The sequence below is a fragment of the Haliotis rubra genome, unplaced genomic scaffold (genome assembly GCF_003918875.1).
Source record: "Haliotis rubra isolate DU_JTF1 unplaced genomic scaffold, ASM391887v1 Scf102, whole genome shotgun sequence".
NCBI classification, from domain to species: domain Eukaryota; kingdom Metazoa; phylum Mollusca; class Gastropoda; order Lepetellida; family Haliotidae; genus Haliotis; species Haliotis rubra.
This window is the reverse complement of record NW_025764915.1, coordinates 1968056-1983889: the sequence shown is the minus strand read 5'-3', so window position 1 is coordinate 1983889 and position 15834 is coordinate 1968056. Positions and strand designations below refer to the sequence as shown.

The 15834-nt window shown below is 41.5% G+C and overlaps 1 protein-coding gene across 2 annotated transcripts; it reads right to left on the bottom strand.

Annotated features, from left to right (window-relative positions):
• Positions 1-3450: 3450 nt before the first annotated feature.
• On the bottom strand, positions 3451-15743 carry LOC124270572 (D-amino-acid oxidase-like). Of its 2 annotated transcripts, XM_046705591.1 has the most exons (11): positions 15617-15743; positions 14533-14763; positions 13958-14072; positions 13640-13716; positions 11571-11636; positions 11390-11444; positions 8624-8725; positions 8170-8243; positions 5950-6067; positions 5327-5428; positions 3451-3859 (listed from the first exon to the last, which is right to left on the bottom strand). In XM_046705591.1, the coding sequence occupies exons 2-11, from the start codon at positions 14724-14726 to the stop codon at positions 3752-3754; spliced, it is 1011 nt and encodes a 336-aa protein (XP_046561547.1). In that variant the 5' UTR covers positions 14727-14763; positions 15617-15743; the 3' UTR covers positions 3451-3751. The 2 variants fall into 2 exon arrangements, with proteins under 2 accessions (XP_046561547.1, XP_046561554.1); XM_046705598.1 differs by lacking the exon at positions 11571-11636.
• Positions 15744-15834: the final 91 nt, after the last annotated feature.

Here is a 15834-nt window from a genome sequence, read left to right as displayed (position 1 = left end):
GGGGGTGGAAACAACTGCTGTGCTCGAAAGACATCACCTGTTTGAAATGTAAACAAAGAAAATTTCAGACTTTACACTGTGTAGCATTTTCTCAAATTTTCAGACACCCATTTGCACGGAAAGAGCATAGTAGCAAGAAATAGGAAATTAAAACTAGATACAATACAGGAATGTGATGTGTTTATACGAAACTGCCAAGTTTCTGTGCTGCGTGACGCCATGACTGACGCAAAATCACGCAGAACGACAACGGTAATAATCGGCATTTCTGGCTTCTTCTCTTTCTTAAAATGGGAGTGTATTTGGCAATTTTGTCTGAGGTGAAGGTCGGTAGAATAAGAGTATACACAATCACCATATCCCGCCGATTACACTTTCAGTATCATAATGTAATGGTGTCCTCCCATTTGTGAGAACTCCCAGTTGTGAGACACATTAATTAATGGTTCAGTGCACATAGGTGGTGTTTCCACATCCCTACAATGAAAGTGGGATCAGCCCAGCCCAGTACCCACAGGAGGCATAGTCCATTGATGAATTGACTAATGAAATAGATTATCAAAGGATTATATTTACAAAGAAGAAATAGTTCATTAAATATTTATTTATTCAGAAGAATATGCACTTATGATAACACATTTTTATTGACTATTATGAAGTTTGAAAGTAATTTTGGTTTAAACATATTTTATTATCATTTATGAAAATGAATTGGGATTGGTGAAGTATTACTGCTCATGTTAACACCGCTCCCATGCAACATCAAATACAAAATGACATGGAGGATGTGACGTCATCGATATTGACTGTTGCATAAATATATTTTAACTACATATAAATATATACAGATTACATCAAATACAACTATTCTCTAAGTAGTCATAATTAGAGAGTTACAGTTGTGTGTGTCTAACAAGCTATTGTAGGAATATAAATCAATCATGAGAAGGTTGTTGAGTTAATTTAAGTATTTTCCTGAGAAAATTCTAAGCGTTGAGTCTTGATGATGTAATAGTGGACGAATTCAATTATTTTCTGCTGGTTTACACAAGGAGTAAATTCTTGTTTCCGTTCAAAATGGTACCCAGGTTATAACGGTAGTGTAAAATACATATTAATTCTTATCAAGTGAGGAAATAGTGTAGGGCGTTTTCACTCTGATGTCCACAAGAACAACATGGGCTGTCTATTAAATGACTGTTAGGCGGCAGTGGACGATTTGACAAAAACAAGATGCATAATTACTGTCAATATAAATCTTGTTTTCGGTTTTTGTAATTAAGTTTTTAAATTCTGTGAGACTACATGACTCTTGGTAGGGCATTCCATAAATTTATTGTGTCGGGTAAAAAGGATTTGGCATAAGAGGCAGTTCGACTGTAAATTCCTTGTATTTCAGAGTTATTTCTTAAACTATAGCTTGTAGTTTCGGAGACGGAGTAAACCTGAGTAGGTAAATTCATTTCTCTTTCAAATGATCATGAAGTTACCTACACAAAGTGTTTAATTTTTAAGGACATTTACCTGAGTATGTTAATCAATTTATCTTATAAAGTTTCATTAAGTTACCTCCAAAAGATTCAGTTACATAGCAAATCAGTAATTAGCTAGGGTTAATCCATTCTATCAGGCAGGGGAGTATGGTGTGTTTTCTTTGTGAATTGCCTACTCCAATGTCTCATAACTGGGAGTCTCACAATTGGGAGCTCTCACAAATGGGAGGAGACCAATGTAATCGTTCGGATATTTTTTCATGAAACTAATTTAATTATCTACATGTAGCCTTGTTCAATATCATATCATACGTGGGTATAGGGTGTACGTGTTATATTCTTTGAAAGTGTTTGTTTGAATAATATTTACAGAAGAAATTCACACATTTAGTGTAGTAAAGCATATATAAACCTTTCCACAAGTGTTAAAAGATGAAACGTAGGCATCATGTACTTGTACAACATGTATTTTAGTTCCTATGATGTGCATAGATACAATTTCGTATGTAACTCTTCGTCAGAATAATTTCTAATATCGAAGTCCAGTCCACGATACACCCTATCCTTTCTTTGCTGAACTGGCATCATGAAAGCAGTGTTAGCCATGAACGCCATTTGCGAGTTAACCACACTGTTAAAAAGTTAGCGGCGGTCCTTAAGTGTGTTAACTTAACGTCACGTTAACAGCCTCTTAAAAGTTAACAGAGTTTTGAACAACAAGATAACCCTCTGTTATTAGGTAACAGTCGGTTAAATATACTTAACGGCTGGTTAAAAGATAACCGAGTTTTGAACAACCGGGCCCAGATGGTTAAAAGACACACTCCAACCTCATCCTACCAGGTCCCCATTCACTGCTGGGTAAATAGAGGCTGATTCCAGCAACAAAGTGACCAGCTTAGGAAACACCACATCTGCTACATGGGAATCAGTGTAAGCCTACAAAGTCTCTGTATACAGTGAAGGAGATGGCAGTCCAACCAGGACCCCATTCACTGCTGGGTAAATAGAGGCTGGTTTCAGCAACAAATGATTAAAATACATTCACGCCAATTTTTATGTCATTTGCCTTTTGTGTAGGTAGAATTTAATTGTCTGAGCTGCTTTAATGTGCGTCATAATTTCTTTTTCATCCCAGTTAATGACAAGTGTAATTGGCTGTTCTATATTTGTCCGATACCAACATTTAGGTCCAGGATTTTTTGGAACCTGTCAAATAGTATATGGAAACAGATTGTGCAAATATCAACTTAAAAATGAAAGCTTGTTCAGGTATCATTTAATGTTAGCTGGTATCATACAGTACATGAATGTGAGGTGTGTTCTGCAGTATTTAATGGTTCCAGAAGAAACGCCTGAAATATACCGAAAATAATGCTATGATAAGTCATGTTCAAGCGATGTATTCTTACTCGGCTCTGTGCGTGCGTGTGGAGGGGGATAGGGCTTCTACTATGGTCACTGTGGAGTATGTCAGGGGCACAATGTCATATTTTGGAAGGAGGATGTTTGGCTCCCTATAATGAGTGCAACGTGGGTTATGTTTGACCCTTGTTCCTGGCCCTGCAGATTAAGCCACCCTCAGTTCTATGTGTAGCCTTCTCAGAGGCGGGTTCGATCCCCGACCGCGTCATACCAAAAGACGGTAAAATATGGTACTTGTTGGTCCCTGCCTGGCGCTCGGCATTAATGGGTACAACAAGGACTGGTCGGCTCGGAGTCAGTATAATGTGTCTGAGTGGGGTATTTATGCTTCACTGCGGCATGGTATCTCAGTGGGCTAGCACTATATAACCAGCTTAAGTCTGGGCTAGTACAAGCAGCCGCACATACACACGCATGCACGTCGTCATATGAGCGAAATATTCTTAAGCACGACGTTAAACCCAATTTCACCTCACCTCTCAGGGGCGTAGGAACGTGTGTGTGTGTGTGTGGGGGGGGCGCTTGGCGCTTATCAAGACGAAGCCATGTCTACCTTGCCATAACTTCAATTTCATTTTGATTTTCAATACTTTTAATAAATTAGCTCTTTGGGCTATCCTCCAAAATTAACTTGACATGTTGTCAAAGTGTGGATTATAAGTGTCCATTGTGGACTGTGGACTCTAAATAATGCTGGTTCAACGCATTTTTAATGAATAATATATTGTCCTGTTCCGGACACTCCTTCCAATTGAGGCGTGCGTTTGATAGTGACAAAAACATAAATTCATATTTCAAATCTGAACTTGTTCTCAGTGTGAATTGGAATATGGTCACAGTTTGCTTGCTGTCAGCGCTTCCTTGACAAGTCGTGCCGTATGTTGGGCACATCCCCAGTGCAGTGTAACCCCAGCACCCCCGTGGCCGTAGTTGTGTACAACCTGCAACATCATCAACGACGTATCTACCAGCACTTTACACTTACATAGATTCAGTTGTAGCCCTGCTTTCTAATGCAAGTCAACAGGACGAGTAGGCTTGCTCTCACACAGACAAGTCAACAGGACGAGTAGGCTTGCTCTCACACAGACAAGTCAACAGGACGAGTAGGCTTGCTCTCACACAGACAAGTCAACAGGACGAGTAGGCTTGCTCTCACACAGACAAGTCAACAGGACGAGTAGGCTTGCTCTCACACAGACAAGACAACAGGACGAGTAGGCTTGCTCTCACACAGACAAGACAACAGGACGAGTAGGCTTGCTCTCACACAGACAAGTCAACAGGACGAGTAGGCTTGCTCTCACACAGACAAGACAACAGGACGAGTAGGCTTGCTCTCACACAGACAAGACAACAGGACGAGTAGCTTGACAGACAAGGACGAGTAGGCTTGCTCTCACACAGACAAGACAACAGGACGAGCAGGCTTGCTCTCACACAGACAAGACAACAGGACGAGTAGGCTTGCTCTCACACAGACAAGTCAACATGACGAGTAGGCTTGCTCTCACACAGACAAGACAACAGGACGAGTAGGCTTGCTCTCACACAGACAAGACAACAGGACGAGTAGGCTTGCTCTCACACAGACAAGTCAACAGGACGAGTAGGCTTGCTCTCACACAGACAAGACAACAGGACGAGTAGGCTTGCTCTCACACAGACAAGACAAGACAGGCTTGCAGGACGAGTAGGCTTGCTCACACAGACAAGACAACAGGACGAGTAGGCTTGCTCTCACACAGACAAGACAACAGGACGAGCAGGCTTGCTCTCACACAGACTCTCAGGACAACAGGACGAGTAGGCTTGCTCTCACACAGACAAGACAACAGGACGAGCAGGCTTGCTCTCACACAGACAAGACAACAGGACGAGTAGGCTTGCTCTCACACAGACAAGACAACAGGACGAGTAGGCTTGCTCTCACACAGACAAGACAACAGGACGAGTAGGCTTGCTCTCACACAGACAAGACAACAGGACGAGTAGGCTTGCTCTCACACAGACAAGACAACAGGACGAGTAGGCTTGCTCTCACACAGACAAGACAACAGGACGAGTAGGCTTGCTCTCACACAGACAAGACAACAGGACGAGCAGGCTTGCTCTCACACAGACAAGACAACAGGACGAGTAGGCTTGCTCTCACACAGACAAGTCAACATGACGAGTAGGCTTGCTCTCAAACAGAAAAGTCAACAAGAAGCTGTGCTTGTCCATAGGTCAGCTTAGCAGTTGCCCAAATGCTCAAACTTCAACATTACCTCAGAGATAATTCAACAATTCTGTGTTTCAGATATCTGGCCTCACTGACATTGAATTAGTTCTTACAAGAAAACTTGTTGAAGCCTTTCTTTTCAGTTAACGCATGTGGAATTTGTAGGATGTAAATGTGGACCTACTGGTAGTGTCTCCCCTGATCTCATCTTCAGATGTTGTGCCTCCAGTCGAACTTGTGTCCTTGCAGGCCTAAGACCTGTCCGCACAGACTCGATCTTCACTCCCTTCAAAAAGACACTCCATGAGATGAACACACATCACAATGTTATAAACTGAACAAAGATTTGAAAATGAAGGTCAGATCACAACCCCGCTTCTGGTTCTGGGACCTTTTTATAAGAAAATGATTTCGTGGCATTCCATTGGCCATTGGAAGAGACTGTCTACAACGCCCCCTAGTAAGGCAACCAACATGGCTCGACGCGCGCCACCAGTATTGCCTCTCTTACACCCGGGATCAATGGTTGAGTAGATGCATATTTTATGTCCGTTTCAGTTACTCGTGATAAATGAAGATGACCGTGACTGACTGAGAGAACAACATATTGGTATAATAAGTGTTTCTACCTATTTAGTCTGTCAGCGCCACATGTCATTGTTTGTTGGTGTCATTTCCATACGTCAGTCCGTCCGTTACATCACATAAATACTGTGGAAAACACAGCCTGGTTCCCGCGGTTTGCTGCGCTACACATAGAACACTCCGGGAACCAGGCTGTGGAAAACATCACCAATGCATGCTGACCTTGAGGCTGGGCATTAATAAGAGCGCCCTCTCGTGTATGTCCCGAGAATCTGCCTCATCCACGTCTTCATTCCAGTTCCCCTCTTGTGCCACTCCTCCGACTACAAGGCTGCGACAGCTACAAAGACGACAACTTTAAAGAGCATTCATCAGTAAATTAGCAAGGTAACATATTGTAGTAATTAATGTTGTTTTATACCGCTTTAGCAATATTCCAGCAATGTCACGGGAGGGGGGTCTTCAAACATCTCACATTATATACACATGGGAAAATGTATCAAAATACCTAGAACAACCATATAATCATTTATATTCATATCATTATTATGTTTGTATAATTATTTTCACCCTTTGGGTGCACCATACATTGATTTTAGATATGTACGTGCTAATCTAAGGCGAGGATCACGTGCAATTCGTGTACCTATCATTAAGCAAATATCAAGTTTCAGTTGCCGGCTATTGCAAGAGATGCCGTCATCCACTGACTAGCTGATTGGTCTGAAAACATCAGCAAACTAATGGCATTAAGGACAATCAGCGTTCTGGTCGACCACGGCAGGTGAGGTGAGGTGAATTTGGGTTTTACGTCGTGCTTGAGAATATTTCGTTTATATGACAACATGCATGCGTGTGTATGTGTATGTGCGGCTGCTTGTACTAGCCCAGACTTAAGCTGGTTTTATAGTGCTAGCCCACTGAGATACCATGCCGCAGTGAAGCATGAATACCCCACTCAGACACATTATACTGACTCCGAGCCGACCAGTCCTTGTTGTACCCATTAATGCCGAGCGCCAGGCAGGGACCAACAAGTACCATATTTTACCGTCTTTTGGTGTGACGCGGTCGGGGATCGAACCCGCGACCTTCCGCTCTCCGGGCGGACGCTCTAACCACTACACTACGGAGGCGGTCGGTCACGGCAGACGTCTGCTAGGGAAGTTACAGCCCTTCACACTATCACAAGATTTCATCCGTTCCTGCCAATTGCAAGTGACCTATTAAGAACAGAGTGGCTTCCATATCGTCGTTTCTTCAACAGAGCGGTCCACAATCGCCTACGATCGGCCAAGTACAGGGTCAGACATCCGCCGTTATTTACAGAGTACAAAGCCTTACGATGTCAAGCTCCACCTCACGGACATTTGAGGTCGAAGGGAAGGGTCCACTTGTCGGACGAAAGTCGGTTTCTTTGGTCAATGACTGATGGCCGAGCTGTGTTTGGCGCCACAGGAACACTGCATGTGCACAATTGAAAATCTTGGAATACGTTTGGCGGGGGTTCATGGATGGTCTGTGGGAGCCTCTCACATGGCCGCAAACATGACCTTGTGACTATCAGACAATATCTGACTGGACAACGGTACATCGTTGTGGACCACATTTCGATCAGCATGTTAATGGACGACAATACTAGGCCACATGGTGCACGTGGCATGGGTGATTCCCCACATCAACTCTACCTTGGCCCGCCAGGGTGTGGCACGTTATGCGTCACAGAATACTCCTGAGAGATCCTCCAGTATTAAATGTTGATGCACTGGAACAAGCCCGCCAAGAATGTAACGCAGTATCTCAACCTATGTTTTCGACCTTTTTGCTTTTAGATTTGCTATTTTATTGTTCCTTGAGGCTCAGGTTATCCAGATAGTAAGTTAAAGTAAGGTTTTGTTCCAAAGTTCCTTTGCTATGGTCATTGGTAATATATTGATACTATGATAAAGAGGGGGTGTTGCAATACCTCATTCCATATAAATATAAACGACCACATCTCAAGTCAAATCTTACTGCGGTGGGCACGGTAGACCAAAAATCCATATAATGTAATATAATATAATGTATATACATGTAAAATTGACATAGGCAAATTGTATGCTTATCAAGAACTTCAATATAACAATGATACTTTTGTCCATGTGTGAAAAACAGCGTTGCTTTCAAACGAACAATTCTCTCTTCTACTTGAAATTTAAACAAGATGGTCGACAGCGTCCCGACTGGCATTCTTTAAAGACAAATTTTATATGTCATTAAATGTACAATATTTTATTCAAACCTCTCTTTGAGAACAGTAATTGTTTTTGCTTTGGGCAATGTAAAATATGCTAATAAACAAGGTGTGTGAGAGATATGGGTTAGTTAGCCAAAACCAACGTGCCTTACATACACTCTGTCAGAAGACATACTTACATACACTCTGTCAGAAGACATACTTACGAAGGAAACATGTAGGTTGCAGCAGCCTTGCTGGATATAAAGAGGTAAAAATGTTTCACCCACGGAGCTTGCATCTGTAATCATCATACAAGAAATCGGAATAATCGATAGTAAAATTGTTACGTGTATGAAGGCAAAGGAAAATATTATGGATGACAACTTCTTCCTTATTGTATGTCACAACGTTTCTGGGCTATTCCTTGCCGTCTCTCTGGGCTACTTCTAAATCTCTCAAGAACCGTGTACGAAGGACAGTGAAACAGTTGCATAGGTTTTACATGGACATAACAACATCCCCTGTGAATTATATGATTCCAGAATAGATTTATGCAAATACATGACAAAGGTAATAAAGATATTTGGTGAATCCCTTCACGTATGTGACTACAGAAGAGAATTATAAATATCAACGTGCATAGTCGCTGTATAATGTTAATAATGCCTACAGTCTTACCCGCAGCACTTGGCCTCGCACTGGCTTGAGAGACGTGTCCCGCATGAGAGTACAGGAGCCCATCCCTGTACAGTTGACCACGACGTCATACTGGCCGGACATCTGCGGACAAGGTCACATCGTGAGCGACATGGAGCATGCACGGAGCCAACAAGCCAGACACAGCTGACATCATAACTCCTTGATCGTTCACGATCGCCCATCCCTCCACACCCACAGTGAACACTCGGCGCCTCCAGGGATGTATTACGGTAACACGAGAATAAAAAGCATGCAGCAATTATCTGAGGCAGTGTGCAGTGTTTGCATCATGTGCCAGACAGGCTCTATGGGAGATCTGGAGACCTGGGGCTCCTTTCACAAAGCACTAAGGTGATCGTAAGTCACTAAGGTAACCTTAAGTGCAATGTTAAAGGTCACATAAACCCTAGGGGGTTAAAATACATAAATCACTAACTGGCATCGTTATAAATGAAACCCCGTCATTAAAACTACTCATTTCGACCTTTAATTGACTTAAATCGACCTTTTTGACAACTGCACAATTCTCACCCGCGAACGAAATTTCAACCAATCAGAGCGGCGCGACTCTGTGACGTCATATGAGGAATAGCTTTAAGGGGCGATGCAGAATTCATCTACATTTTAGGGGGTAAATTATCTTGTTTACAGGCTTGTATAAACCTGAAATCGTGACAATTGTTGTGGAAAATGAAAGCTATGTTCTCACAATCTACTGTCATTTAATTTTGTCTCCTGCTTTGCCTAGTTTCTGAGTTACAACTTGTTTTCATAGACGCTTCTGTCACAATTGATTGGTGTCGTTAGGCCCTATTTGTATAATGACTGATCCAAATTGATCCCATTTCTGTGTTTTTTTTACCTCGATATTTAATCATGTCATGTAAAAATCTGTTTGTATTCTCAAAACAGTGTCGGCCCATAAGTTTTCACATGCAATACAGCAATTAATACTCCCTTGTTGTAATCCGTGTTAGGTGGTATAAACCTACACATGTTATTTGTCATCATTCACTTGATGGTCAGTTAATGAATTTATAACGGGTATAATTAGTAACACACTTAGATTACCCGACAAAGGTTCCCATTAGGCATTTCTTGTGTCTGGAGTAAATATTCAACATTATAAACATCGATCAAAGGGTTAACCGATAACACGCTGATTGATTAATTACTTTTATCTTACACAGCGGAATTGTCAAAAGGTAGTGTTTATGTATGTAGATTAACTAATCTATACTGAATACACTCTGCCGTGTCGGTGTCTGCGTAAAAACAACGTCCTTCTTTCAAAGGATTAACCGGCAATACATTGATTGATTGCCCATTATTGGCTAACTAAATTACTGTTTTTAATGAAAGGCGGACATTATGCAATTAGTTGCCAGGTGTGCTATCTTGGGTGACCAATGAGACTATACACCAATACCTGAAAAGATTTATCACTTTTTCGTACATTAAACTGTTAAAAGACACATCATTTGGAACAGTTTTGTGGATATTGATGGATACATTCCTCAAACAAGGTAATGGCCTAATATTGTTCCTATGAGACAGACAACATACACTAGGGTGTGTGTGCGAATTATGATTCACCTTCGACCCCCACCTCGCTTCCGTGGAAGAAATCGTTATGTTATAAGTTGTGTCATGCAAAATCCTTTTGGTTATGATTCCAATACATATTTAACTACGAGTAGAAAGTAGTTTTGATTTTCTAACTTGATGAAACCAAACAACTATAATCTCATTAATTCTAACAGACTTTACGATTTTCTAAAAATGGCTTTACCCTGTCAAAGGAACATCCGCCAGTCTGTGGATAAATGCTATTTAGGTTTGTTTTCACCGAGTTACAAAATCAAAACTACTTTCTACTGGTAGTAAAATATGTATTTTATTGATGGCCAATAGGATTTTGCATGACATAACGTATAACATAACAATTTCTCCTGGCAGCGAGGTGGGTGTCAATATAATACTACTTACAATATTATTGTTACTTCGACCACAACCTCACTTCCGAGGAAGAAATCGTTATGTTACAAGTTGTGTTATGGAAAATCTTTATGGTCATCAATCATATACATATTTTACTATAACTAGTAAGTAGTTTTGATTCTTTAACTTCCGTGAAGCGATCTGAACACAAGTAAGATATCGTTTCAGGCTTCCACAACGCTCGCTTCGCACTCACAAACATAACCCATTTAGCACGAACTGCGGGGTCCTGTGGAAATCTGTGCATGGTGACACCATCACCCGACCCCTAGGAGCAATTGACGACAAAGCAACGATTCGGCATGTCGTCGTTCATGTCGAGAAATCATAAAAATGATGAGCGTTCTACACACTTTCTATACAACTAACTGAAAATCGTTCCTCATATGACGTCACTGCAGTGCTCTGGCGACAGAGTTACGTAACCTGTCTGTGGTTTCGTTGGCGGGCGAGAGGGAAGCAGGCGACTTTTTGGCCACTTTTAATCGCTCGGTATTAATTAACCACAAGTTTTTAAAGAATAAATGTGGTGTTCCGCATAAGACTAACCACAAATCTTTCATATGTAATGGTTAAAAGAGTAACAAAAAAACAAAGTTTAGTAGTTCTTTAAAGAATGGGAGTTAAGGTTAACCTTAGTAAAGGTTGCTTCGTGAAAGGAGCCCCTGGACCTCTGGCGGACCAAGAGAGAGTTGCTTTACATTTTTCCGGTGAGTATCAGACAAACAGCAAAGAACAACTGACCTCCTCCAGAGACTCTACTTTTCTTTGCTGAACTCTGCCACCTTGACGCGTGAACCTGCAACAATGCAAACATGCTGCCTTCAAGGCAAGCGACGTGGAAACAGACGCTTCCTAGCACATATCTACAAATATACGCTGGCAGATAATCTCGACGTCTAGCTAAAGGGTCGTGTGTACATACCTCTCCATCAACCACTGTAGGTACAGCTCGACATCAATCTGCACGCTCGTATGGAAGCTGCCATTTCTGAAGCCAGACAGACATCTTATACCAGTTGTACTAGTTCTGCAAAGTCGAGATCTTGTGAACGAAGTAACCGAAACGTTTTATAGGTCAGTGTATATATTATGCTGTTGCAGTTCAGTTTTACACAAGCACATGGATACAGTTATATTTAAATAATTCACTGGATTTCTTGGAATGTAGATATGATATACTGGATTCTTCAGTTATGTATAAGGTTTCGTATGCTTTGGCTATTGACCAACCAGAATTCGACAAATTTATCTTAAGGGTAATAATATTTTTCATGACTGTAATTATTGTATCAAGAGGATTATATTTTGGTTGTACATATCCTAATAAGACATATTCATTTATAACGTTAACTTTTATCTGCCATTTTGCCAAAATCACGTTTTCTAAAAGTTTCCAAACGAAACTCACCATATGGCATTCCCAGAAACGGTGAGTCTCTTTAGGGACAAACCAGACAAAATGGGAGGTAATTCATGGTCTTGAGGGCGCTGTCAGATATGTCTATAAATGTGACGTCATAGCGCGGCAAGTTCATTCACGGCTGTGACGACCAGTACTCAACATACTGATTTGTTATACATGTATTTAAAACAAAGGGTTTTTATAGGTGCTGCACAAAGAGTTTTTCGGAAATGCAAATTAAATTGAGATGTTAAACACTCCTGCAGCGTTGTCATACCAACCTTGTAGGTGGAAAATATGTTTCAGTAGTATCTACAGTGATAATATGATTACTTTTCTTTCAGGATGCAAACGCAGAAACTGCCTTGCTATGAATGTCAATCTCATTGACGGTTTGTATGTGTGGAACATGAGGGTGAGGCGTGAATCATCATTGATGTGATGTGATGTACCGTGTACAATTGGAATAAACGCCTCGGCAAGTGTCGCAGGGGACTTACAAAGATGTTTCTTCTTTTATCTGGTTTGTGGCGGTGGTAGAAAGAGAAAGGTGGATAGGTCAGTTTGAGTTTGTTATAAATTCTTTAATATTTTATTGTCGACAGTATTGTTTTATGGACTGGGGTATACCGCAATAGTTGAGGCGTATGCCGTATCTTTCATCAAATTCTGTAAAAAGTGAGGAACAACTCATTTTCATCAAGTCATTTATAAATATTATACCTTTCTTATGCCCCTGTTTTACAAACTTCTTGTCCCACTGCTATCACTTAGACATTCTGGGCAGACGATTTTATTTTGGTAGAACTGATTAATTAAGAATTGCATTTGAGCAAAGCCGAGTGAGATTTCTTGTTGACCAATTTGTTTAAACCTATTTTCATGGTTAGCGTCTATCATTTCATCTAATCCAAGGCTCAATTACATACCTAACGATTCAAAGGGCCCCTGTGCCTTGTGTCTTACTCTTAAAACGAAGAAGCCAGCACAAAATGTTCATAGTAGAAGACCGTGGAGGCATCTCTCTGAGCCATCGAGAGAACAGATCATATTCAGAAGACATTCAATATCGCCAATTTTGATACCTTTTATATCCTTATTATTACTGATGAATATTGCTAAAAGTTCTACACAAAGAAGAAATATATAATATATATTCCCTGGATATCTTAAAAACGTGGACCCAAAACCATTGTCAAGAACGAACAATTGTATTCCATAATAGAAAGTGTTTAACCATCGCTTAATGCATTTTTCCAAAACAAAAGAAATTCAGTGTTTCATCTATAAACAACCAACAACAACGTCCAAAGCTTTTTCGAAATCGACTATCATATATCTGTCCTATTATCTCCAACACATGAAACCAATCTGATCTTCCTTAATTTTGCCGAAAGACCGCCATAGGAGCTACCTCATAAACATGCTGATACAAGTTATAGTGGACGTTATTTTCATGTGATTGTTTTCAATTGGTTTATTATCTTTTGGGACAATCAAATATTATATCAGGATGTACCCTCAGTTCCAACCTGTCCTCGTAAAACGCCATACCTCTGCCTGGTATCTTATGGCCGTAATATACATACCTTGCCATTGGAAACTGTTTTAGCTCATCAGCGGTGAGCTGGCGGAAGCCAAACACTTGATCTTTGAAATCTGGATCCTGTACAGAAAGGAAGGAGAAGTGGTAACTGAAGCTGTTGTTCCGGGTACACAGAGCTGTCGTGAATACATGTCACCAGGTCATTGGTTTTGCTTAAGGCCAGGCTACAGGTACCCATGGGACAATGTCTGTCAAACAGTGTGCAGCCCGACTCTCGCTTGTCTGTACTGAAGGAAGGAACAGTGGTAACAGAGAAGCTTGTGTATCCTAACACACTGAGCTGTGTTACCGAGATACTCACGGGACAGTCTCCGTCAGTCAGTGTGAAGCCCGACATCAGCTGACACCCAACCCTTTGGGCGACCGGAGAGTTGTATATACTGAGGAGATAATCCCACGTCACAGAGCTCCATGTTCTGTAGAAAGAGGAAATAAATATCACATTTGCGCCAAGAAAGATATCACAGAACTTATTAACTTCCACGACCCGTTAAGGTCCGGGTTAGAATATTGATCTTCAGTAACCCATGCTTGGCGAGGCGACTAACGGGATCGGGTGGTCAGGCTCGCTGACTTGGTTGACACATGTCATCGGTTCCCAATTGCGCAGATCGATGTTCATGCTGTTGATCACTGGATTGTCTGATCCAGGCTCGATAATTTTCAGACCGCCGCCATATAGCTGGAATATTGCTGAGTGCGGCGTGAATCTCATTCACTTACTATTAACTCCCACATGAAACTGGAACAGCCGAGGAGATATGGTATCTGACAGGAGGGTACATGTTTGAGAAATACTGCTGTAGTGTTGGAATCAAAATTATCACCAAATATGTGCAGTATTACGTAATCCTGGTAACAGGTCCGTCCACTTACTTGATGAGGTCTTTAGGGGTATCCCCGAGACAATATGGCTCCCAAAACCCACCAGACACGTCCGACGTTGTTTTGGGTGAAAACACGTCTGCCACGAGAGTGACCTCAACGTTGGGACACTGACGCTGGACACACACGGCGGACGCCAACCCACTGACGCCAGCGCCGATCACACAAACTCTCTTCCCCACCATGACGTTGGGACTGATACAAGATCCGGTGTTTTTTATGCTGAAGTATAATAAGAAATGTTGTGTTGTAGGTTGTTACATGTAAGTACCAACCAACACAGGGATAATAGGATCATACAGTGTTTGACGCTGTGTACAATAACGTTAGCGTCCAGTATGTCTCCAGGCAACTGTTCCTGTTGCCATGGTGTTTACATCCAGGAATGTCCTAGTAACTCTCCTGTCCTTACAACAGAACAGTCAAACGAGTCTAATTTAAAAATGTAAAATTAAATCATGTCAGTACGGGAATAAAACGTTTATCCATACAAACACAGACACGTTATTAACACTCAACGTCCTATAGATATGTGTTCTATATTCCCTAATGAGTCAGAGGCAGGTCAGACCTCGTAAACGGTATCGACAAACTCCAACCTAGTTACCGAGCGGCAGTATTCATGTCAGTTTCACGCACGTGTTTATATTAATACAGGTATATATACACCAGTTAGGTCACTATTACAGAGATAATACAGGTTTACGTACACCAGTTACGTCATCGACCACTTGAGATAAATGCACGTTTGAAAGGAAATCCTCACACCTGACATATTAACCTAAATAGAGAGCGTCCCACGAATGCTTGTCCCACTGCTCGTTTGGCCATAATCGAATACTAGTACCACAAAGCAGTTGAACATGTCACAGAATGAAAGTTTGATCTAAGTATTCTTCTGATGGATTATAGGATCTATCCCTATCCTGTAATGTAAGTTTACGTATTTTCCGATCACGAACTTCACTACCGTGCCTTATAGTAAGTTATACAAGCTGACGTATGTTCACTTTCAAGTAGCCTGAGGAATTTGTCTTCCAGGACATGTCACTTATCTTGACTATGATATAGCTACCTTCTCACGCTCTGCGGTGGTAGGATACTCCCGTGTCAGGGCCACTGGAGAGTCAGAAGGCAGAGTCGACCAAACCGAGAGAAACAGGCAAGGTCCAAGATACGAGGTCGATTGTGTATGTTGGCCGAGAGGGGGCGTCGTTTATCACCTTCAATTAAAGGGCACTCATCTATGGCTTCGTTCAGTCCAGGTGATACGAACTCCGAACGTTTCAGACA